Source organism: Peromyscus eremicus, chromosome 4, assembly GCF_949786415.1.
Source record: "Peromyscus eremicus chromosome 4, PerEre_H2_v1, whole genome shotgun sequence".
In the NCBI taxonomy this organism is placed as follows: domain Eukaryota; kingdom Metazoa; phylum Chordata; class Mammalia; order Rodentia; family Cricetidae; genus Peromyscus; species Peromyscus eremicus.
The window spans coordinates 28,766,496-28,792,034 of NC_081419.1; the positions used below are offsets into that span (position 1 = coordinate 28,766,496).

The 25,539-nt window shown below is 37.0% G+C and overlaps 1 protein-coding gene across 2 annotated transcripts in view; it reads left to right on the forward strand.

Annotated features, from left to right (window-relative positions):
* The window catches only part of Epc2 (enhancer of polycomb homolog 2), a 115,270-nt gene extending 91,316 nt beyond the window's left edge, over window positions 1-23,954 (forward strand). Inside the window, exons 6-14 of one of the 2 annotated variants that reach the window (XM_059260450.1) lie at window positions 658-790; window positions 2,783-2,977; window positions 5,997-6,086; window positions 7,175-7,320; window positions 7,422-7,765; window positions 17,818-17,954; window positions 19,630-19,789; window positions 20,590-20,923; window positions 21,934-23,954. In XM_059260450.1, the coding sequence (XP_059116433.1) occupies window positions 658-790; window positions 2,783-2,977; window positions 5,997-6,086; window positions 7,175-7,320; window positions 7,422-7,765; window positions 17,818-17,954; window positions 19,630-19,789; window positions 20,590-20,923; window positions 21,934-22,006 (1,612 nt within the window). In that variant the 3' untranslated portion in view covers window positions 22,007-23,954. The remainder of the gene's footprint in view (window positions 1-657; window positions 791-2,782; window positions 2,978-5,996; window positions 6,087-7,174; window positions 7,321-7,421; window positions 7,766-17,817; window positions 17,955-19,629; window positions 19,790-20,589; window positions 20,924-21,933) is intronic. The other variant, XM_059260452.1, reaches the window with a different exon arrangement.
* The last annotated feature ends 1,585 nt before the right edge of the window (window positions 23,955-25,539 follow it).

The following is a 25,539-nucleotide window of genomic DNA, read 5'->3' on the forward strand; positions in this document are numbered from 1 at the left end:
ATAGAGAATTGATCTTTTTAGATATTGTCAGAGTCTTTGTGCTTTTCTTAACAAAACCTAGGGATTATCCTGCCCATTTCTCTGTATTAGTTTTTCTTAAACACTGTTTAAAGGAAATGAATGGTTGAAAGGCGAAATTTCCTGTTTCTATTCTTAAGAATTAGGACCTACGAAGTATTCTCCTGCATAATTAAATAGACTGAAGTTCCATTAGGTGTTAGGGAATTTTGTGTGATGCTGAAATAAACATTCTAAGCAATAGTCCCAGTGCTTACTAAAATACATTAGGTGAGAAAGTCATGTATTATATGTCTTAGTCATTTCTCAAGTTTCTTGTTTGTTGTGTTTTTAACTGAATCTCAAATATGAACTTGTTTGTTTCTGTAACTTTGCTCTTTAACAATAATCTGCTATCCTAAAGCTAGGCTTGGTGGCACATGCCTGTAATTTTAGCAGCTGAGGTTGACCCAGGAGGATCAGGAGTTGAAGCAAGTTTGAGGCTACTTGCACACTTGAGGCTCTGTCTCATCTCTTCCCACCCCCCAAAATTGATAGTTCTCTTTTGCTCATTCAGTTACTTAAAATGTCATAGTTTTTAATATATTTTTCTTTCATTAAACTCTGCTTTATTTTCTTATACTTCATTATCTTTTCAAGATATCATCTGGGAGATTATGGGGGTGAAATCCTTAATGAAGTGAAAGTTAATAGATCAGAAAAAGAGTTATATGCCACACCAGCAACTCTTCATAATGGAAACCATCACAAAGTTCAAGAATGTAAAACTAAGGTAAATAATTCTTTGGAGAGAATCATGGGTGGTAATATTGATTACATAATGTGGCAAAGGAAGACAGTAAATAGCATGGGTTGGTTTGTTTGTTTTTTTAATTATCATGCCACTGCTTTCATGGGTGTTTTTATATACAGCTGACCCATTAGTCCCCTCAAGAACTCTACCTCTGTGACTTCTAGATCATAGCTAGTAAGTGTCACATTACAGTTTGAGTTCATGTCACCCAAAATGCATTGTTTTGATGTGCTGTCTGCTTCTCTAGAGAACAGGGTCATTGCCAGAACCAGCATTTGCCAGTTACATACCTTTATTGACTTTAGAAAGTCCTCTGTATTCTAGAACATGGTTTATTCCCAGTAAAAGAGCTAGCCTTGATGAACACTTTATTTTTAGGTTAAAAAAGGCTTTTTATTTAATGCTCATCTGCTGTTTTCAAGTACTATTTAATTTGGGTATGTAAAACTTCATAGAGCCTTTCATTTTAAGAAGTTTAGCTTTAAATAAGCATTGACCTGAAGCATCTAAACAGTAAGTAGAGGCTTGCCTGCAGCAAGATTTTATAAGTGACTTGGGGTGTTTGTGGAAAATTCATCTTTAAAAATGTCATTGTTTTTCATGGGTTCATTTTTAAACACCAAGGAAGAATGTGGAGCAGTATGACTCCTCCTCATTCAATGCATGTCAGTTCAACCAGCAGGTTCTTATTAATCACAGGCATCTAGCCCACCCACCCGATTCCCTTTGAATCAATCTCAAAGAGAGCCAAAAAAAAAGTTATCAGCACAACAAATGTCACTGTGAAAACTACTTTTTAATCAATACACTTTGTATCAGTCAGAGCTTTTCCTAAGAGTATCATTACATAAAATTTTAGAATATAAAATTTTAACCTATAATGATTGATAGAATTACATTGAATCTTACTTTATTTTTAGGTCTTATCTAAGTCAATAAAAATAGCCTAACTATTGTTTTTAGAGATACAGTGTAACACATTATTGTCTTACCCTACACACATAGTTACTATATGTAATTTTCATTCTTCCCACCTTAAAACATAGAAAATTGCTGAGAATTTGGAGTTTTCCTTTTGATCTAATAGTTTATACCCAATTATCCATCTCTATCAAGTAGCTTATATTTCACTAAGTATGATCTGTCCCTCAAACAGCGTTTCTGTTGTATGCACTGTTTCTCATTCTAAGGTAATTTTAATGTTTTGGCTACATGATTCATTATCTAGTTTCCTTATTAACTTTACACTTTTAATATTGTTTTTACTTTGTTGCTCAGAACAGTCATTTCCAGCACTTTTTTAAAGTCTCAATTCTCCTTTTATCAAAAGCAATACCAACCAGTATATAAAATAGAAACAGGTCTCTGCTTTGTGGAAAGGAGGAGGGGCCCAACTCTGCAGTCAGCCCCTTTGCCAGATGGACTCCACAGAACCCTGGGGTACTAGAGAACCATTTGATTATTGTTCAGTCAAGGCAATAATTATATGTTGCAAAAAAATGAAGGTGTTTGTCTAGCTCATATTATTTTTCTCAAAAGATACCACATGTAGACATTTTTTAAAATTTGAAATAAGTATAGAACTAACTAAATTAATAAGTTTGTGATCTAATTCAGTTATGTTTTAAAATAATGAATTTTGTTCATCAGCACAGTGGATTTAACTAAGAATTAAATTTAAATACTTTAAAATACTGAATGGTATGATAATACAACAATCTAAAAATTATAGTTTAACTATTCATAAAAACCAAACTTAAACACCATAATTATTTTTCATTATAAATTACAGAAAGTAAATCTAAATCATGTTTCAGTTTCTGACCATAATAAAGTTTTCATACTTAAAACAATAATTAAAATTCACTCCTAAAGAAAAGTGTATGTTTTTCAAAGACCAGCATAGTTTTTCATGACTTCTAAAATGATTTTCATTTCTTCCTTTTGGGGGAAAATCCGACACGTAAACAGCACCCTCATCATTTGTCTTTGAAAGAAGAGGCTTCTGACGTGGTTCGTCAAAAGAAGAAGTACCCAAAGAAGCCTAAGGTGGCAGAGGCTGTGATAGCTCCTCCGCAGCCCACTCCTGAGACATTGCCTGTGATCAATAAGAGTGACATTAAGCAATATGACTTTCAGAGCTCAGATGAAGATGAATTTCCACAGGTGCTTGTTTGAAACTGTTTCCAACACATGTCCTCCTACTCTTTGATTTGCTGTATTTTGCAACGTAATTGGCATCTTAGTCTTGCTTCTGCTTCGCTCACTTAGTGTTATAAAACATTTCTACATATCTCATAAGTATACATGTCTACACACATGCTGTCACTCACAGGATTTACTGTTCTTTTCTGTCAGCTGTAGAGATGTTCTCTGTGGGACAGTTAGATAGTTTCAGGTTTCCCCTTTTATAAGAACAAGCGTCTTTGTCTTCTTCCTATTTGTGAAATGGCCTTGTAGAAATAGCTTTACTGAGTCCAAGATGTCAGTATTTGAAGACATTTAAACATAAGTACAATATTTACCAGCAGTTCACTTTCTGTCATAGTCTACCAACATAATAGTTTTTATAGTTAATGCAAATTTTATTTATTTGTCAGGTAATAGCTATTTTATTTTAAAGAAGACTTAGAAGAACTAATTAAACTTTTAACTTGTGAAAAATTCCTTGTCAGCTATTCAACAGTTTCATAGCAAAGTATTTAGAATAAAATTCTTTTAGTGTCATTTTCATCAGTGTTGTTTTTAAAACAAGATTTTTATTTTATATATTAAAGGATCAGATTATTTTTCAAAAATCACCTGGTCTGACAATAACCTGTTTTTCTTCTTTCTATGTGATCTATAAAGCATTCACAAGAAAATACAGTAACAGCTTGAATCTACTATCAGATGTGTCATAGTTTAATAGTTTTATTTACTTAAAATAAATTTTCTTTTAAAAGCCAACATCAAAAATACAACTTTAGAAGCAAGACTGCTTGTAAAACCTTTTATTGTTGCAGCCATTTAAAATCCAGGTCATAAAATGTGCCTCCTGTGGCTATATTACTTTTTTACCCTGTCACCGACTTGCTTTTTCTCCCCCAAATGATATTCTGGCATCCATATGTATTAGTAAGTGCACAAAATATGCTTTATTTTATATGTTCTTGAGAACCACTTAATGAAATCAGTCATTACATTTGTCAGAAAAATTATCCAGTTAGTCTGGGATAACCCTTTGCAGTCATCAGATGACCATTCTGAAGAAATGAGAAATGTAATAAACAGTGAACCTATCAAGTTCTTTCAGGTAGAGGAAATAGAGACTCTCCCAGCAGAGATTCAGCATTGTGAGAGGAAAATGTACCAGTTTGGCATTGCTGGAGTCAAACAGAAGAGAGAGGAAAAGATGGAAGGGATGATGTAGGCAAATGGGAAATTATTAAAAGCTTAAGTCAGCAAATGATGCAATTAAATAAATGCATGTAAAACTTGCAGAGTAGGTTACTGTCAGTACTAGTGAGAACCTAGAAAGCCTTGCCTGTGCTCTGGAACCTGTTACTAGGTCTTACTCAACTTCCATTGGTTTTGATTTTTTTTTTTTTGGTATTTTCACATTACTGAGAACTGCTTTCCTATACGTTGGTGTCACTAAATAATGTAGGTATTACTATAACTATAGCTCTTCTAAATTCCCCCAGCGGTAGATTTCAGGAAGATAGCATGTTGTCCAATAGACAAGGAACAAGGGAATACATAACCTTAACAGAGTATTATAACCAGGCTGACTAACATTGTAGTTGGGAAGAAGCCCAATGTCTGCTCTGATTATAGTCCGCTTCTTCTGTTATCGCTGTATGCTGTTACCTTTCTGTGCATGCTGGAGTCCTTCCCTAGGAAGGGAGAGTTAGGAAGGAATGAAGTGCTTCATGCAAAGAATTGTCAGACACTTTATCACCTCCTTATCTGTTTTAGAAGAGGTAGATACTTGCAGAGGAACCAAATTGTTAAAATTTCTTTATAGTTTTGAGTTTGGGAGTTGATACCTCAAGAAGGACAATTAACCCCACCTCTCTGTGCCTTTCTCCTCCATGGGGTATTGAAGGGATAGTGGAACCTCAAACAAATGCCTTTTACCCCAGGTGACCCAGTTTGGAATTAATGTGAAGGGAAAAAAAATTCCTCTCTAAAATGGAATAAAGGATTTGTGAGGTTCAAAACCGTGCCAAGTAAATATGATTAAGCAGGCATTTGTGAGAAAAAGATGTACTGCAAAGTAAAATTGTAAGACAACGAAAACTTAAATACTAAGTTTTTTTATGGTGTTTAACAATTAGGGTGGACATTTATATTTATAGTTTCTCTGATTGTCAGAGTATATTTTACATAATATCACTTACCCTGCATTTATGACATAAAATGTGCTCTAATGACTCAGTGCTCTCCTAGGGTTCCCCTTCAGATTATATAAGGATATTTGGCTGGTAGCGTCTGGTCCTGGCAAAATCCTTTTTAATGTAGCAACTCAAGTCTTTATACTTTTGCTCTGCTGTTGTGATCTTAAACTTACTCTCAGCAATCAATCTGTTTATATACTTTAGCAAATTTCTGTCTTCTGATTTTGTTTCTGACCTGCTAGGTTTAAGCAGGGATTTAAGGGGCTAGAGAGATGGCTCAGTGGTTGAGATCACTTGCTGCTCTTAAAGAGGACCTAGGTTTGCTTCCAGCACCTACATGGCCCCTCACAGCTTCTGTGGCTCTGGTTCCCAGGAATCCAATGCCCTTTTCTTCCTAGCATTTGGCTTTATTACAGAAAGAAGTTTCAACAAAAAGAGGAGTTTCTAAATAAAAATACAACTAACTACCTATAGGGGAAGCATAACTGTCATCAAGAATTTATGAGTGCACAATTTATGACTTTATATAAATGGGATATATATTAAAACTATACTAATTCTTAAATCTAGCCTTTATGTTCAGAAACAAGAAAATACCATGTATACTTAGATGCAAGAATGAATCTTAAAAATACAGATTTATAGCCACAGAAAATATTTACGTAACAGTTATTAAATGTCTGGGGCAAATTAGCTACCTGTAGATGTAGCAGATGTGTTTGTGGTCTGATTTTGTTTTCGATCTTTATGTACATTGATCTGTTAACCTGATAACTGCTAAATGGAACACCTGTTTTATGCAGGTACCATCTCCAACATCAGAACCCGAAGAAGAAAATGATCCGGATGGTCCCTGTGCTTTCAGAAGGCGGGCAGGATGCCAGTATTATGCTGTAAGAACTTTATTTTTTGTGATATTTTTGGTGAGCTGGAATTAACAGATCATTCATGTCAAGATAACTTAGGCTGAGTCTAAAAGTGGGAAGTGCATCAGTATTTTTTATTTTATGCCTCCTGTAGTGTGTGAATACCAACAAAAGTAGATGAAAGATGCCAAATTCTTTCATAGGATATCAGAATCTTTTACCTGGAAATAAGACAACATTTTAAAAAATTATTTCATTTGAAGCTTTAATTATAGCTTTAACAATTGTGAAAATTAATTGCACATGTCTAAGTTGGCTTCAGAACTTTTGATAGCTTCTGGGTTTTCACTGATTGTGTGTGTGTCTGTGTGTGTGTGTGTAATATATACCTAGTAAGTATAATTTTTAAACTTCTTTCATGCCAGTGTTGTCTGATAATTTCAGACACATGTAGAAATCTCTGTGTTTCATTGCTGTCCCATTTTGGGTGCAGTTTAGAGAATGACCTTGACTTTTCAGTGCTAACGTTTTCCATCAAGTGTAATAACTCTGGAGTAGTGAAGGTGGTTTTTCCCTTTTAACATGGTTTGTAGGAGCCGTGAGTGCATTATGCTGTGCTCACATAGACAGCTTTTTTGAGGGTAGACTTGATGTAGGAAGGATGAGGATTTGTTTTCAAGTTAGGCTGATAAAGGATGGTAAAACTGCTATGGAGGAGGACAGAGTGGTGAGACAGAAAACAGAATGATACATAGAATGGAAAGGCCAAGAATTAGGCTCTCCAGTCCTTAAAAGTAAAGAGAATGCTTAAGCTTAACCTGTGCATACACTTCAACTTTCAGTTGTCTCTAGCACACCCCCCTGAAAAAAAATTAGTTAATAATTTCATCCACTCCCTATGTATAAATAAATATTAAAACATACTCTTCTTAGGTTTTCATCTAAATTTTAATTGTTCTCCTAATACTACCTTCAGTCATTTTATTTTTATCATGATTTAACTTTTCTTCCTTTCATGATTACTCTGTGAGCTATTTATTTATTTATTTATTTATTTATTTATTTATTTATTTATTTATTTATTTATTTATTGCTCGCTCTCTCTCTCTTTGCAGCCTCGTTTGGACCAAGCTAACCATACGTGTGAAAATTCAGAGTTGGCAGACCTAGATAAGTTGAGGTACAAGCATTGTCTCACCACACTTACAGTTCCAAGAAGGTGTATAGGATTTGCACGGAGGCGAATTGGCAGAGGTGGAAGGTAAGCTACTTGTTTTCATTTTCTAGCTGAAAGGCAAGCCATAGAGAAACAGCTATGTATTTTATATATAATACACACATGTGTGTCTTACTGCTTTACAGGGTCATAATGGACCGAATATCTACAGAACATGACCCAGTCCTGAAACAGATAGACCCTGAGATGCTGACTGGTTCTTCAAGCTCTTCCCAAACTATAGACTTTTCTTCTAATTTCTCTCGGACCAATGCTTCCAGTAAACCTTGTGAAAATAGACTGTCCCTTTCTGAAATATTAAGCAATATCAGATCATGTCGACTACAGTGTTTCCAGCCAAGGCTACTAAATGTACAGGACATTGATAATGAAGAATGTACCTCAAGAAAACCAGGGCAGACTGTGAGCAGTAAAAGAGTTTCTGCAGCATCTGTAGCTTTATTGAACACCAGCAAGAACGGCATATCAGGTAAGCATCAAAAGACCTGCCACAAGTCTCTCTCGCCACTCTTCTCCTTCATGTCCATTATGTGATTAAGTTAATTCATAATAAATTTTGGAGACTTACTTTCCTACTTCTACTTGGGAAATCAATTTTATTTTTAGTTTTCAGCATAAGAAACATACCCTTACTAATTTGGCAAGTGAGTGTCTGGTATGGCGACTGTGTGGGCTGAATACAGTGTTCCCTGTGAGCTTACTGCTTTTTAGTTGCCTCCCAATAATCATTGTACAGTGCTCTCAACTTATGTTTTTTAAAAAAAAATATTCTGGTGGCGCACGCCTTTAATCCCAGCACTCGGGAGGCAGAGCCAGGTGGATCTCTGTGAGTTCAAGGCCAGCCTGGTCTACAGAGCGAGATCTAGGAAAGGCACAAAGCTACACAGAGAAACCCTGTCTCAAAAAACCAAATAAATAAATAAATAAATAAATAAATAAATAAAAATATTTATTAACTTGGATGGAATGTAAGCATTGCTCCTTGAGAGTGCTATTGAAAACCTTTCTAGAAAATGATTTTTTTTTTTTTTTTTTGGAAAGGAGGCTCACTGAGTAGTGATTTTGATTCGATAGCTTACCTTTTTAGTTGAGATCAGAAAGATCTTTTTCATTTTAAGAGATACTGTGCTAGATGTGGTGACGTGTGATCATAATCTCAAAATTTGGAAGGTAGAGGCACGAAGATCAGGAGTTCAAGGTCATCCTTGACTGCATAGCTAGTTTGAGGCCCTGTCTCAAAAAATACACACACACACACACACACCTACAGGATATGAGTTTGTGCTCAAATTAATTTAGTATTTTTATGATTTGTAAATAATTGATAACTTATTATTTGTAAATAATTTCAATATCCAGACATTTTAAAATATAATTTTGATTGATTTTATTCTGTGAGTAATCTTATCACATGTGTACAAATATATATATAGTTTAGAAATATGTTTATAATGTATACACTGCAATTATGCATGGTATCCAGTGAAAATGTGTGATTTAATACTGTTAAGTAGCCTTTCTTACAAAACGTCTTATTTCGTTTTTAAAACAATTTATTCTTTAATAATTTATGCACATAAATAGTATATTCTGGTGAAATTCATTCCTCCCTTTTTTGTTTTCCTCTCAGCCTTTTCAAAGCCTCTCTTCCACCCATCAAGTCCCTATCCCAGTTTCTTGTTCTTTTGTTTTCTTGTGCTTTTGTTTGGGAGAATCACTCGGTTTAATCATGGCCCCTACTGTGGGCAAAGGTGTGAGCCTATCCCGTGGACTCATCAGTATGTCACTGAAGACAGCTGACTTCTCTCCTCCAGCAGCCCTAGATTGATTGCCATTAGCTCCCATGGATGATGTAGGGCCCCATGAGACCTCTCTGTAATGTTTATTTTCTGGTTCATTCTTGTTTATGCCCCATGCAATCAGCCACAGCTATTATGACTTCCTGAATGCCGTGACCTTGTTGTGAGCATAAGACAGTATTTCCCAGCCTTCCTCCTATTATTCATCTCTTAATTCTTTCTGTCCCCTTCCCTCAGTATCCCTGAACATTGGATGTGGTGATTTGCAAGCTAGGTTTAAAGCTGAGTACTCAGCAGTCAGCTGTTCTTTACCCCTTGACCAGCTGTGAGTCTCTGCACTAACTGCTGTTGGCTACCAGAAAACATATGCATATCTGAATTATGTCTTGGATGATCTGAATTATGTCTTGGATGATGCATTAGTAGGTCTACAGTTATATTAGACTTCATTTTTTTTAATGTATTTTTTTTAATTTATTTATCTATTATGTATACAATGTTCTGCCTGCATGTATACCTGCACGCCAGAAAAGGGCACCAGATCTCATTATAGATGGTTGTGAGCCACCACCATGTGGTTGCTGGGAATTGAACTCAGGACCTCTGCAAGAGTAACCAGTGCTCTTAACCTCTGAGCCATCTCTCCAGCCCTATATTAGACTTCTTTAAAGTGATTTTACAGTTCTTCAGTTTGGAATCTGGTGTTCATAGTCTTGTGTGTATTGAGCTGTTTTCCAACTTGGTATAGACATTCATCCATTTAAACATTGCAGTAGAAAATTAGAATTTTTTGAATGAGTGGAAGTTGGCCAGTATTTCCCTGAATATGTTGCTTCATTTTCTCCCAGCTGAACTTTAAGAAAATGATGGCCCTTTATATTCAGTTTATGAGGTTGTGAAGTTTAATGAGCCTTTTTATCTGAAATGGATAAAAATAGTAGTATAAATTAAGATCATGCAGTGTCTAGAAATCTGTCATAACAAGAAGTTAAACAATATTAGGTTGAGTCTTTCCCCAGCCAACTCCCAAAATTGTTCAAAATTATCTGAATAGAAAGAAATTTCTTACCAAACATTCAAAAAGGGAATTTGAAACATATATATAGGTGTTTATAATGGTGTTTGACTATACATTGACTTTTTTTTTTTTTTTTTTTTTTTTTTTTGGTTTTCCGAGACAGGGTTTCTCTGTGTAGTTTTGCACCTTTCCTGGAACTCACTTTGTAGACCAGGCTGGCCTCGAACTCACAGAGATACGCCTGCCTCTGCCTCCCGCGTGCTGGGATTAAAGGCGTGCGCCACCACCGCCCGGCTACATTGACTTTTTTATTCTTCCAGTGTATAGCATGTTAAAAATGATTTGAATGAGTTCTCAATTTGAGTATTTACAGATTTCTACTATATGTCCCAGATGAACTCTGGATTTGACATAACTTTTCTAGAACATATATATTTTTTTTCCTCTGTTGCTCTATCAATTCTGAATATATATTGATCCATAATTATAACTTAATGTAACTGAAACAGTTTTCTCGTAATGAGGTACATTATCCATGTGTTGTCACCAAAAAGCATTTAAATTACCATCATAAGTGTGTGTGTATGTCTTGCCATTTTTCATGTATTTTTAAATACATGTATCATAATAGCATCCCTTTCTTCCTTCCTTGAGAAATTTTGAGAAATGTCAGGAAAGTAAAATTGCCTTGCGAGCGTGAGAACCTGAGTTTGATCTCTAGAGTGTACACACACACACACACAGCCAAGCATGGTAGTACATGAGCGTAATCCCAGAGCTAAGGAGGTAGAGATTGGCACATCTCTGGAGCTCTCTGATATCCAGCTGAGCCTACTTGTGAAATTCCAAGTCAATAGTTAGAATCAGGTAGTTAAACAACAACAACAAACAGGATGGACAGCTCCTGAGTAATGACACCACGGTTGTTCGTCTGCACATGTGCACATACACTTGCACACAAACACAAACTTGTACACACAAAGTAAATGTTAGTGTTTAAGCAGTAACAAAGATACGTTGGAGGTCATTCTGCATGTGTTTATATGTGGTGTATGTATGTGTGTATTAGGATATATGTATGCTTGTGTGGAGGCCAGAGTTCAATTGTCAGTAGTCTGATGCTCTCCACTGTATTTTTTGAGATGGGAACTTTTACTGAGCCTAAGCTCACCAATTAGTCACGCTAGCTGGCCAGTAGGTTCCAGAGAGCTTCCTGTCTGTCTCTCTGGTGCTGAGACTGTGGGTGCTTTCTTTCTGCTCCCCCTGCTTTTAACCTGAGGGCCTGAACTCAGTCGCCGTGGTTGCACAGGAAGCACTTTGCTAACTAGCATCTTCATAGCACTACAAGTCAACCTTTTCAAATCAGTTCTTCGCATTTCTTTGTCAGGAAAGCAAAGAATTTGTTTATTTCCTGCTAGACTTCCTGAGGTCCTCTCCGTCCTTGAGGTCATGAGCGTTTTCAATTTTTAAATTTCTGTTTTAAAATATTGGGCTTGGTGGCTGACAATGTTGTTCAGTGGTAGAGCTTGCCTAGCAGACCCTGGGTTTGGTTCCTTACACCACCAGGGGTGGGGTGGGGGGGGTGGGATCAGACATGGGAATGCAGGTCCTAGTGAGAAGTCATTTTGTAAACAACAGCTGAATAACTAGAAGGGAATCCCATTAAATTACTAGACTTGGTCATTTACTCGCTTTAGTGAGCTTTGGTCTTGAAAGCTGTGCATTGTCAAGACTAATAAGATAGGCACATATTTTTACCTGTTTGAGAATATTTCTGAATTAAATTATTAGTGCTGAGTTTCCTTTCCCAGCTGGGAAATCCCAATAAATGAAGTGTTTAAGCAGAAATATGACTTATTTAATGTATTGATTATTCAGAGACAAGGTCTCTGTGTAGCCCGTTATAGCCTCAAACTTAATGATCTTCCTGCCTCAACCCCTGGAGTGCTAGAATTACATGTGTATCCCATCATACCTAACTTATATTTATTATTTTGGTATGCTTCAAGGAAAATTTAAATGTGTGCCCTAAGTATTAAACCAAAACAGGAAACTTATTTTAAATTAAGTGACAAACATTATTAATTACTACATAAAGATCTTCTTCCTCCTCCTCCTCCTGCCCCGTCCTTCTCCTCCTCCTCCTCCTTCTTCTTGTCTGTAGACCAGGCTGGCCTCAAACTCAGGGATTCTCCTGCCTCTGCCTCCCAAATGCTGGGATTAAAGGTGTGCACCACCACCACCCAGCTAAAATAATCTTTCTTAATTTAAAAACTCAACAGGATTAAGAAAGGAAAGATAAGATGTATTGAATATAACAAGTGGATAAGCAAAAAAAATATTTCATATAAAATTATTTGCATTCTGTTTTATATACAAAGCATTATGTTGTTTAACAATTAAAAAGGGAGGAAGAAAACAATTATCTTCAAGAAGCTTATAGCACATGGCAATATTACATTCCATATGTAAGTAGAGGATACTAATTTATAGTCATTTGAAACAGGTACTATCAATTTTTTTAGATTTTTTTTTTCTTTAGTATAAAGTTCAAGAAAATGTTAAATATGTAAAACAGCTTTACTTATTCAAACTTGAAGGGGCAGATTTACATTTAACATAGGTTTTAGTGATACTCAGTCAAGTTAACATGATATAGTTTTCTTTTCTTGCATGTTTTGATAGATACCAACAGTCTTTTTGAGCACCTCCAGATACCTTACAGTCATTAACAGTTTGCTAGTGTTCCAGAAGGAATTCTTGAGTTTTCGTGTACTCAGTTTCTTTTTCCATTCTTACATTGCCATGACATGCTTGCAAGCATAAAAAGTGTTAGCAAGTGAAATTGCCTTAACAACTAACATAAATACTCATAAGGTGTTTGGGGGGAGAGTATGGTTGCCTCTAAAGATAAGAAAAAAGTTCAGTCCTAAGGTATTAAAATATTGTCGTATGACAGTTAAATTTAACACTGTTTTAGTGTTCCCTACTATGCTTGGGCATTGGAAGTCTGTTTTCATTATCCTTGTATCCATTTGTTCGTTTCCTGACCCTTCCAACCATTACAATTATTTTCCTGAATCTAGAAGTTGTGTTTGTAGAACATTTGTAGGCTTGTATGATAATTCCGATTCCCCTAGCTCTTCCCTGAAGTACCTCCAGTCATTTATGAGGACATGGAAGATTTAAGACAGACCCTCCCTATCTGCCTGCCCCCAGTTCAGACCCAGATCTGTCCTTTAAATGAAATCCTGGTGCGATCAGCATTGCTTTAAACCATTTGCTATAATTCATAACAAAGACCTACCAGGTAGAAAATACAAGATAACATAATCTTATCACCACATTAGGTGCTCTCCATTAAACTGAAAACGAATTCTAGGACAGTATTTGAACAATCATACCTTCTTAAAGAATACATCATCTTGGCCCAGTTTAAGAAACACTTGTTAAAAGTTAAAAAGCAAAGGTGGGCACAAGTCAAAAAAAAAAAAGTCACTATTCTGTGGTAGGATGATCATTCCAGAGTATCTAGAACATGTTTCTGTTTTATTTTTCTCTCTAATTTATCAGTGAATAGCAATACAAAGTTAAGAAATACTTGGATATATATATTTCATATAACCACAAGAAAACCTCTGTGGGTTCAATCTTAGGACTTTGTAGTTATGTTACTATAAACTCTATGAAGTATCCAGAGTATTTTTTTTCCATGGATCACTGTCCAGAAACCAGGAGAGAAAAGTGCAAAGAAGTTAGCCTAAGCAAAGCACCGTATAGGAAGCTCCCTGCAGAAAAGAATGGTGGTTAGTGTCTGTCAAGGGTGTATGGATTCATCTGAAGAATCAAAGCCAGCTAATACAAGATGGGTAGTGAGTTTTTTGTATAGAAAGGGTGCTTTTAGAAAACACTGGCAACAATGCACAGGCAGCCAGAAATGCCAAGGTGCCAGTCTATACAGTCTTGAGTAGAGAAAGGGAGAAATTCTTTAGGAGATATACCAGCCTCTTGGAGGATGTTAGCCAGGAAGATTTATAAAGCATTTACTTAAGAAAAAAAATGTTTCTCATCCATCTAAAGCAGTCAGTCAAATATTGTCACCTTTCAGGACAGACAGGTTTGTGGTCATTGTGACCTGGTAGAACTTTGGGGAGTGAACTAAATTTCCTCTTAAGCTGCCAGTGTGTCAGATAGAAGAGTTCGTTTGGCTGCAAGAAGAAGAGAACTTGTTCTTTGGTTCATCCTGACTTCTGCCATTGCCACTACTGCCCTAACCAAAGTGGAGCTCCTTCCCTGTGTTTCATCCCAGGTGGATCTGGTCACTGACTGTTAGCTGTGACCTTCCTGATGCATTTTAATGTGTGTCACTAGATGACCCGGTGTAAAAAAATAAATAAATCTCGTGCGAATAATCTAGCAAATCATGGAAGGAAAAATAATCCATTTAGGAAGTGTTTTTAATCTAAGTTTTATTCTTTTCCCACCAATAAGTGAGCCCTGAGAGTCAGCTCACTATTGTGTCTGTAGCATGAAAATCGTGTATCTCTTACCACCTTTCCTTCACCACCGCTCTCTGGTAACAGAGGAATTAAGGTGTTTGTGCTGAACGTGGACACATGGTTATAATTCCAGCACTTGAGAGATAGAAGCAGGAGATCACGGGTTCTAGATCATACTCCACTGTGTAGTGAGTTCTGGGCCAGCCTGGGTCGTGTGAAGCCCAGCCTTGAAGGGAGATGAGGATCATTGTTCTAGCTTTCTATCTTGATTACTATTTGTTATTTTCATGTAAGGAATTGAAGTGATACTGAACAGTACTCTAGAAAATTCTGGATAAGGAACATCAGTTTGTTTGCAACACAAAACACCTTAGTAAAGAACTGAATGTCAGGAATGGAAATAGCAAACTAATCTCAGAATAAAGCAGAGAGGGTGTAATTTAAAAGCCTGTCTGTATTGTAGAATTGGGTTTTGTTTTATTTTAGGTTTTGGATTTGGTTTTGTTTGTTGTTGTTTTACCAGTGATTCTTAACTAGAAGTGGGATCAGGGATGAGAGTTTATAGTACCCCTATTAAATATATGCACAAAAGACAACTTGCTCATTAAAGTGTGCAGAACACTTAGTTGGCAGTTCTTTGTTAGCCATGGACTAACTCAAGAATAATTGTCCCTGTGCAGCCTTAGCTAATCTTGCTGCTTTAGTGGGACCACAGCCAGGTACTACCACACTCCAGGCCAAAATAATTTATTCAATTCAAATGACAAATTAGTCAGTTTACTAACAGTGTACTGTCCTGTATCTGAAATACTTAAGGGGACCAAAGTGTTGTGGATTTCCAAGTGTTTGTATTTTGGAATATTTATGTGAAGTTGATATTTATGTGAAGTTGAGTGGTTAAACACCCAGAATCAGAATCTCTGGAATTCAAAGTGCTCAGATTAAGAAATCTTTGAATGTCTAAGCTCTTAGAATACAGTGAAAAGGTTCTGGGTTTTGGAGCATTTCTATTAGCTGTGTCAGTCACGTGTGTTTTATTCTAAATTAGAACCATTTTACCAACCACCTCACAAGACTTTGGAAAGAGAAGAAAAAAGAGTCTTACATTCCTGTTTTTAAATACAATGAAAAGTATGATGTTTTATATTTTATCCATAAGCTAACCAGCATGAGTCTCCCTTTTCCATAACATAAAGCTCAGCTCTAATCATTGGTCTGAGATAGCTCTCAATTCCAAATGGCCCAGCATCAGAAGACATGTAAGACTTGCTAAATTATTTAGATTTATGGTTTTTCCTCCTGCCTCATACCTAATAAGCTATTTTTTCCCATCTTTTTTCCCAAAGTTTTCAAACAGCTGGAAATTCATGAATACTTAATATTTTCATTTGATTTTGAAGAATATAACTTTAGAATTAATTTTTTTCACTTAAAAATAGAACACTTGAAATGAGTTTAACATGTGCAAAGAAAAATATTTGATTTTGTTTGTAATTCAGTAAAATTTTTATTGTGTACTTCAAAAATACAGGTAAAAATTCTAAAGTGAGCAGTATAATAAATACACCAGGGTTTGGAATCTTCTAAAAATAAAATATTTATTTCCTCTCATAGCTCACTAGAAATTATGATGATATGTAAGAGAAATGAAAGTATGTTTAAAGCTTTGTCCATCTCTAGACCTAATTTCCTTTTTATATATTAAAAAAAAAAAGGTAAGAGTTTTTCTAGGCACAATTTGTCTATGTGTCTACAGCACTATCAAAATGTTCTCATTTGATAGTCTTACTAAACAGAAACTTTGGGGATAAAGTTGGGGATAACCTTGATTATAGGTCGTATTGGTTAGATCACTCAGTACATATGCAAACTGTATGACTGACACTTTGTTTCTTCCCAGATGTACTGTAAGACTTTATATTAATAACCCTTTTTCTAATGTATTTTCCACTTTAGTCACTGAAATTCGTAGGGTGCCATTCTGCCTGGGAGCAGATAGTAAATTATTACTGATTGAGTAAAGTAGGAGAAAAGAAAGCTTTTTTTTTTTTTTTTTTTTAAGTAGAGTGGGGCTGGAGATGTAGCTCTGTGGTAGAATCTGCTTAGCTGAGGTATGGGCTCCTAGCACTGCAAAAAGAAAAGAAGAGTGAGAATTACTTTTAAGAGTATGCATGTCTTCTGGCGTGGCTGGACTCTTGTATTCTAAATGTCCACTAATTTCTATGAAGATCCTTGTGTTCGCTAAGTGGGCCTATCAGCAGCCCACTTAGATATCAGTTCATGAAATTTCGTTTACAGTTCTTTGAGAAAAATTTTATCTTGTAATTTTTTTGAGCTGATCCTTCTGTCAGCTTAAGAAAACGGGTCTCTTGCTTTTTCTTGGAACTCAGAACTTCTTCACACGCTGGTCAGAGCACTGGTGGTTGCATCTGCAGGTCCACTCTCCTTTTTTGAAAATGTCTCGTTTCCAGCTCTTATTTGATAGAATATATTTTAGATGTTGAATGTACTGGGACTTATGGTTGCTGAATGTCTTTGTTTTCTACTCCAATTTAGAATCAAAAAGGAAAGTATTTTCACTTAAGTATCATAAAAACTGGGAGAAGTCATTTTGTCTTGCAGGTGGCCCTCTCTTATTAAAGCCATAACTTGGTCATTATTAATATTTACATTAGTAAATGCAAGTGTTTATTGTTATTATTACTACTGTTACTCCACAGGAACTCTAATGTAGAGAACTAAGAGGATCTTAAAGACACTAAATCTGAGGCCAACATGAAGGCACAGTGGGTAATGAAAGACACTTTCCACCAAGCTTGAAGACCTGAGTTCAATACTCATGATTCACTTTGTGGATGGAGAGAGCCCACTCCTATAAGTTATCCTCTGACCTCCATGCACTCATTGTGGTATACACATTTACATACTAAATACACAAATAAATATCAAAAAAAAATTCAAAGACAAATTTCAGTCTGAGTAAATGGTAAATTTCTCATGCCAGAGTCCTGTTATACAGTTAAAAACGGCATAGGGACGAAGGAGATAGATGTGAACATACACCACACTGAAAGACTTGCCACTGTGATTCTACTCTGTAGATGTATATTGTGGTTGTGTTTGCTTTTTGTCTTAACTGGTTTGCATTGTACTCTGCTTATTTCTTTAGAAATACTTTAATAATCGTTTATTCATCATTTCTCAGTAACAGGGGGCATCACAGAAGAGCAGTTCCAGACACATCAGCAGCAGCTAGTTCAAATGCAAAGGCAGCAACTTGCCCAGCTTCAACAGAAACAGCAATCCCAGCATTCCTCGCAGCAGACACATCCAAAAGCACAGGTGACCTCCCGGTTCCCTCTTCTCCTGTTTGCTACAGATGACTTTACACCTGCTCTGGAGTCTGAAAATAACCCGGGTTTCCTTAGTTAAATCACCTGTTTTTGAATGGCTAATTTACAGAATAGTCTCTGGTTACTTTGAGAGCCACATGTGGTATTTTGGATGTAAGAGAGAAATAACTAGTTTTTGGAAGGATTGTTGAGACTTTATAAAATAATTGTGTAGTTTTGAAACTCACTCCTCACCCTCACCGCCTTTTTCTTTTTCAAGAATATGGCTTTTCTGACCTCTTCCTCAAGTTTGTGCTATGTCAGTATAGCTCACGAGGAGAAGGAATCTATTGAATTGTGCAGTATATCTAAGCTGCACAGCCTCCCTTGCCTCTCTGAACCACATCTCCCTAAAGGAAAAAAGAAATGCATAAAGGAAGTCCGTAGACACCCATAAATACGGACACGAGTGATACAGATGAGAATACTACATAAGGTTGCAGGAAACCAACACAGCAAACACTTGATATGAGCCTTGTAAGACTCTTGTGGGCTGTGACCTCCCAAACTATGCAAGAATGCATAGTTCGTTGTTTCAAGCCATTAAAAGCAAAACAGAAATAAAAAGAAATAATCTCAAAGTTGAATAAACTTCACATTGTAGGTCTTCAGTTTTGTTGTTCCATAATTTCAAAAATCACAAATCTCAGTAATTAAGAGTTACTCAGTTTGGCCACACTCTTGAGTTCTCAAACTAGGATCTTCCAACAGTGGTTAGTTCATTCTCAAAGGGTCAATCCTTTTACCTTAAATACATGAGTCCACACCATGGAAATTTGGTGACCCTGTTTGCTATACACACACCTCTGGTAGTCCCAGTAGATCTGGGCTTGACTTAGAGCCTACGGCTATCACTGTTAGTAGCAGTCAGTTTTACACAGAATCATGGAAGAGTGGCCACTGTATTTGGTTTGCTTTGCTTTTTGTAAGTCTCTTAGGATAACTAACCTGAACTGTTAGCAATCTGCTTCAAAGTTGGGTTAGTCTAGGTTTTTACATTGTGATAGGAGTGGCTATTAATCATGTCTGTGATTTTTTTTTTTTTATTTATGGTGTCTGCTCATCAAGCAGTTTTAAAGTGTTCATTATTACCTAGAATAATTAATAGAGTATGGGTTTTTCAGTTTAGTAGTTCTTTCTCAGAAATAATTGCTTGTTAGTTTTTAGTAATTTTCATGCTTCATAAACCAAAAAAAAAATAATAATAATCTAAAGTCATATATCTCTCATCTAAGTACTTCTGGCTATTCACAATTAGAAAGTCACTGTCCTTTTGGGTTCCACACATTCCTTAATGTGCTCATTAATCACATCTAACAAAACTGAGAATATAGAGTGCTGACAAGATGGCCTAGCGGGTAAAGACACTTGCCAAGTCTGATAGCCTGAGTTGGATCCCTGGGACTGACATGGTGGAAGGACAGACCAATTCCTGACAGTTGTCCTCTGACCACATGTACATGGTATCCCTGTTGTCCCTACCACAAGGGTGGGGTGGGGGGATGGACAGACGGATGGATGGAGATTAGATGGATATAGCTAGATGGATGGATGGATGGACAGACGGACGGGCAGACAGACAAAGAAATGTAGAAAACTAAACTGTGCTCCTACCCATTTTATAGGGCTCAAGCACCTCTGACTGTATGTCTAAAACACTTGACTCAGCCAGCGCCCACTTTGCTGCTTCTGCAGTCGTCAGTGCTCCTGTTCCAAGTCGCAGTGAGGTATCCAAGGAACAGAACACTGGCCACAACAACATGAATGGTGTCGTCCAGCCTTCAGGTACAACTGGGGTTTCACATATTCCTTAGTAACTTGAAGTGGCCACTTACGAAGGTGGGTTTGAGTTTGTCATATGCACAGAGGAAATGTATACAAGTACTCTTCAGAATGCCTTGGACAGATGTGGATGAATAGCTGAGTGCTTTCCAGATTCTCACACTATCTTCTCTGAAGCTACCTCCATTCATCCTGATTTCACCCACATATAAGGAAATCCACTGAGCTCCTTATCGGCTACCCCCATTGATTCATCTATGAATTGATTATGAAGTGAAATACAAAACAGCACAGTCAGTTAAAAAGCTCGAGGTTGGGGTTGCCTTCCCACGTAAATATACCGTGTTCATAGGTGTACTTCCCCAGACTCCTCCTCTTGTGATACATTGTGGCTGTGAAGGCCTGTCTGCTGCTACCTACCTGCACTCCAGAGACATGCTGCTCTGTCCCCTTGCAGCCCTCAAACTCAGAATTCTCTAGTTTCGTTTACTCGTGCTCAGGATCACCCTTCTTCTTTTCTTTCTTCAGTCTGTGCTTGCTGAACCTTGTATGCCTGTAAATCTTTAGGGCAATCCAGCTATCATTTTCATCTGTCCTATTGTATTTATCTCCAGAGGAGACACGTAAAGAGGAAGCAGAATGCTTTGTGAAGCTTCTTTATATGACTGCGATATGGAAAGTTAACTTAGAATGTATTGAACTAGAATATGAGTACATTTACTTTTATTACTAAATTCCTAATTTTTAGGGATTTTTTTATTGTCCCATGACACTAATTGAATGGTTTCCCCCCTCTTTTGCAGGACCGTCTAAAACATTATATTCCACCAATATGGCTTTATCGTCCAGCGCAGGGATTTCAGCTGTACAGCTTGTAAGGACAGTTGGCCACACTACTACAAACCACTTGATCCCAGCGTTGTGCACAAGCAGTCCTCAGCCGCTCCCCATGAACAATTCCTGCCTGACCAATGCAGTGCACCTCAATAACGTCAGTGTTGTTTCTCCTGTCAATGTGCATATCAATACACGGACTTCAGCACCATCGCCAACAGCCTTAAAACTTGCCACAGTTGCTGCCAGTATGGACAGAGTGCCAAAGGTTACTCCCAGCAGCGCCATCAGCAGCATGGCCAGGTGTGTGGTGCAGGGACCAGTCTCGGGCTTTGCACCAACTGTCCGGAAGGAAGAGAAGGGCTTTTGGCTTGTCACTGCTCCAGCAGTCTCTGTTGACAGACTGGATTTTTCAAAAAAGCTTGAGGATTTGCTTCACACAAAGAAAGCTCTGGGCCTACATACACTAGTAGCATCCTTAAATACCAACCAGAGTTGTAGAAAGACAAGAGAATGATACTTCAGAAGCTTCAGTCACTCCCATATTTTTTTAATTTTATTTTTTTAAAAGATCTTTCTAGATTTATTATTTTATATGTATGAGTGTTTGGCCTGCATGCATGTGTGTGCACCATGTGCATGCCTGGTACCTGTGGATACCATGGAAGGCATCAGATTCCCTGGGACTGGAGTTACAGATGGATGCAAGACATTGTCTCTGTGCTAGGAATTGAACCTGGGTCCTCTGCAGGGGCAACAAGTGCTCTTAACTGCTGAGCCATTTCTCCACCCCTATCTAATCATATTTCTATAGATTAATAGTCTAGGTTGGAGCTGTCATCAGTTCATACCAGAGCTTAAGTTGAAATCATACTCTATGACCCTTTACTTTATATTTTTTAAAACAATTTTATTTTGATAGTATGTGTATGTGTAAAAATTGTAAGAGCTTTCTAAAACTAAATAATGTTTTGCAGGGCAAGTTTCTATGTTCCTTTCAATGACACTAGGGCAGAGAGAAGAGTGAAACAGAAAATAAGTGTATTTGTATGGGTTAATCAGTTTTGACCATAAGCTTATAAAAAGAAACTTGGATTAATCATGTTACATATTCCCTAATTTATCACTAGTATTAGAAATTAGTAGAATTTCTGGGCTGAAGAAAAAAAAAAATTTCATTCCTGCCTGGAAGTGATAACAGTTGAGGTTTTTGTGGGGTTATGTCTAGTTGTAGTTACTTCACCATGTGGCCTACCCATACTCAGTATGTTCTCAAGAGTGCTAATGCTTATTCTGCTCTTGTCTCACTGTAGAGAGAACCACGAACCTGAGAGACTGGGCTTGAATGGAATAGCAGAGACCACAGTAGCTATGGAAGTGACATAACCTAAAGCATGTGGCTTTGCCCTGTGTAGATGGTGTGCGTCCTTCATGTTCCAGCGGAGTACAAAGGCACCACTCTGTGGACCACAGAGCAGAACAGTGGACCCAAATGGACTACAAGATATCGGATATTAAATCGATATATGATGTATATTTTGTAAAATTGGGAAAATCACTACCTTGTAAAATAGTTTCTTTGTATCATCAATATTATTTCTGTTACTTGAATAGTAGATATTCATCATCATGCTTTTGCACTTGAATTTGCAACTGAATGGATTTTAAAAATAATTCTTTAATGGGATCATGAGCATGAAATGGGATCCTGCATCACTTGTTTTAACTATTTATTTTGCCATGTTTACATTTTGTATCTTGTAAAAAAAAAAAATAAATCCAACTTTGTGTCTAAAAAGTTAAAGATTCATAGCTAGGAAATGAAATTCTTGTAATTTTTTTCTAAAGGAACTGTAAAGTTTTCACTTGGTTCATTTTGTTTCACAATTTGACTAGATGGACTTTTTGGTAAATACTTTAGTGGCATTTCACTGTCAAATATGACTTCAAGGCAAAATAGTATTTTCTATTACTGTGCAGGGGAAAGGGATGGATCGATACATGCAAATTTAATGTAGTAACTCACTTTTCCATATATTTTGAATGTATATTTCTATTTATAATACCAGTTTATAAAAATAATTACACAGAAAAAGTGGACTAGGAAAATTATGCATCTAGCACATTTAAACTGTGCAGATAAGAAAATTTTTCATGGATTACATTTTATCTGAAGACTGCATATTTTAACTGGCTTTAAAACTGTAAACACACCACATAAAAGATATTCACCAGGTATGTATTGCATTATATCATTGCAATAATTATTGGAAGTCTATATATCGAGCCATCCCAGGTTTTGGGAGGGGGGAGGGTTGTGGCAAGATTGTCTTTTCAATTTTGGAGAGTTTTCCTGTGGCTACAAGGCAAGTAACGGGTTGGAAAAAGTCTGACTGTAAGTGTTGGACACCTTCATAGTGTAGTGTTTTAGTGACTTTTTTATACGGTTCTTGTAAATTAGATACGTGTAGTGGTGTTTCAGAATGTTTGTTTATGCACTAGTTCAGACAACTTTCCCTGTTACTTGTTCTTGATAAGTGAAAACTGCAGGGAAATAAAAAATACATATCAAAACACGGCCATGCTGCATATGTGTTTATTTCACAATGTGCACACAGCGTAAGTGAGGGCAAAGGACAGGCTAGCACGTGGTAGTGTTTGTCATCTCAAAGTGCTTTCCAAGTGTTAAGTGAAGAGTTCGAAGAGGCTCATCTGTGGGCACTATTGGGTTCCAGGGAATCCAATATAAACTACCTTTGCTATGAAAAGTTCTTAAACTGTTTTACAGAATGTAAGTAATTTGCAGTATAGCAGTCATTGAAATCTCATAAATGAGCCTCATTTTATAAATAAATAGAATATAGTGTAGAATTATATTGCAAGGGGGTTTTGGAAGTCCTGGGAAATGTAAATATTTTTAATGAATACGATTAAAACCATTTCAAACTGAACATAATTTTATACCTTTTTTATATCTGCAGTCCTGAAAGTTGTAAACTTATTGTCAGTTAAATTAATGGACCAGGATTTCTGCTGAGAGTGGTTTTTATTCAGATCCTAAATGTAAAGAAATTTATGGTCAAAACCACAGGGAAAAAAATGAATTGAATTACTTTGTTGGTTGTGACCTGATAGGATCCATGCTCGTTTCTGCCATACTACCTCTGGGGTTCACTGCTGATGATATAAAGGAAATAATTTTGATTGATATGTATATGACTGTTCATTCTGCTTACAGTTGGATGTATCTTCTTGCTATTAAGAATTTGAAACTTCAGTGCCAATTTCAGAGAAAGCTTTTCCCCCATTTTGCTGAAGTAAAGCATGAAGTTAATTTGCCTTATGTGATATATATATACATGTTTGTGTGTGTGTGTGTGTGTGTGTGTGTGTGTGTGTGTGTGTGTGTGTCCATGTTATAAATAAGTAAAACAAGAGAACTCTATTTGGACAGTTTCTGGAGGTGGTAGCAAGTCCAGAACTTATCAAAAACGAATTAATGGCCACTTGATTTGTTCCTTTTGAAGTAAAATAGAAAATCTAAGTCTCCCTTACTTTGGTGGTTGTACCTGCTTCGTGAATGGCATTTCATTTACTCGTGTGCATGGTTCCCAAAACAGGCCTGAAAGGAAGAGGTACTGTTAAATTAAGGGGTGGCTTGTGTGTCCGCTCAGCATGCCGCCATGTCCACCATTTCTTGGAGCATTTCTGAATACTGGGGAAATGCATCCTTTGGAGGGTGTGGGGACAGGAATAGGTTTTACTTGTGTGTATACATTTGTTTAAATTACAGAAGAGCTACTTGGGTGCTGGGTCATCCTTTAATTGATATAGGCAAAATATCCAACAAACTGCATTTTTCTACCTTACTAAATAATACCCCTTTCTCATTAAATCAAAGTCAGTATTACCATACAGCTCTAAGTATATTGGAGGACATAGTTTGTTTCTTTGGCAAAAGACTTAAAAAAAAAAAATACAAATATTTGCAGTGTGCGTGTTTTTTAAGTGTATATGTATGGCATTGTAGCTGTTTAAAAAAACAGTACAGTGTTCGTAACTGTGTTCAGTATTATTGTTAATATGGCTCGAGGGCTGGAAGAGTAAAGACGGTTGACATTTTAGAAACTTTGACCTGATATGTTGAGTTGAATTCAAGTATGATGCTACACTTTCCCACATAATATGTGCTTTATTGTCCCTTGACTCCTTTTGGCAAACAATTTTTTCCCCCCCGAGACGGGGTTTCTCTGTGTAGTTTTGTGCCTTTCCTGGATCTCGCTCTGTAGACCAGGCTGGCCTCGAATGCACAAAGATCCGCCTGCCTCTGCCTCCCGAGTGCTGGGATTAAAGGCGTGCGCCACCACCGCCCGGCTGGCAAACAATTTTTAAAGGTGCCAGTTAGAGAAGATTTGGAGCAAGCTGAGCTCCTGAGCCAGGGATTAAACCCAGATAGTCGTCACCTCCCACTTGTGATATGAAAGTCCTCTCCTGAGCTTCCTCACAGTGTTGCCCTGTGCTTGTTAGCATCTGCAGCAGCCCAAAAGTTTACCCACACAATCTCCACCTCATCCACACTCTTCCACCACCAAGCTGCATGTATTTGCAGGCCTGCCTTTGAGATGTGCTCTGGTCCTCCACATCTAGCTGGTGAGTGTTCCAAAGCTCTCAGGCTGCATGCAAAAAGGGGAGCAGGACTTGGCTAAGGTTAGCCCTTTCTGGACCTTTTGTTTCCCCATCGTAAGGTGAGAAAGTTCCTGAAACTGTAAAAGAAGCCTCACTGATGAACTTGGTGGAGGCTTGTGTGTGCCCATGGGCTGCTGGTTGTTTGCCAAGGAAGTCAACGATGTCAGAGCTAAGTCAGTCTAGAGTCATGAGCGACACAGCAGCTGACAAACGGGGAGTGTATTGCAGCAAAC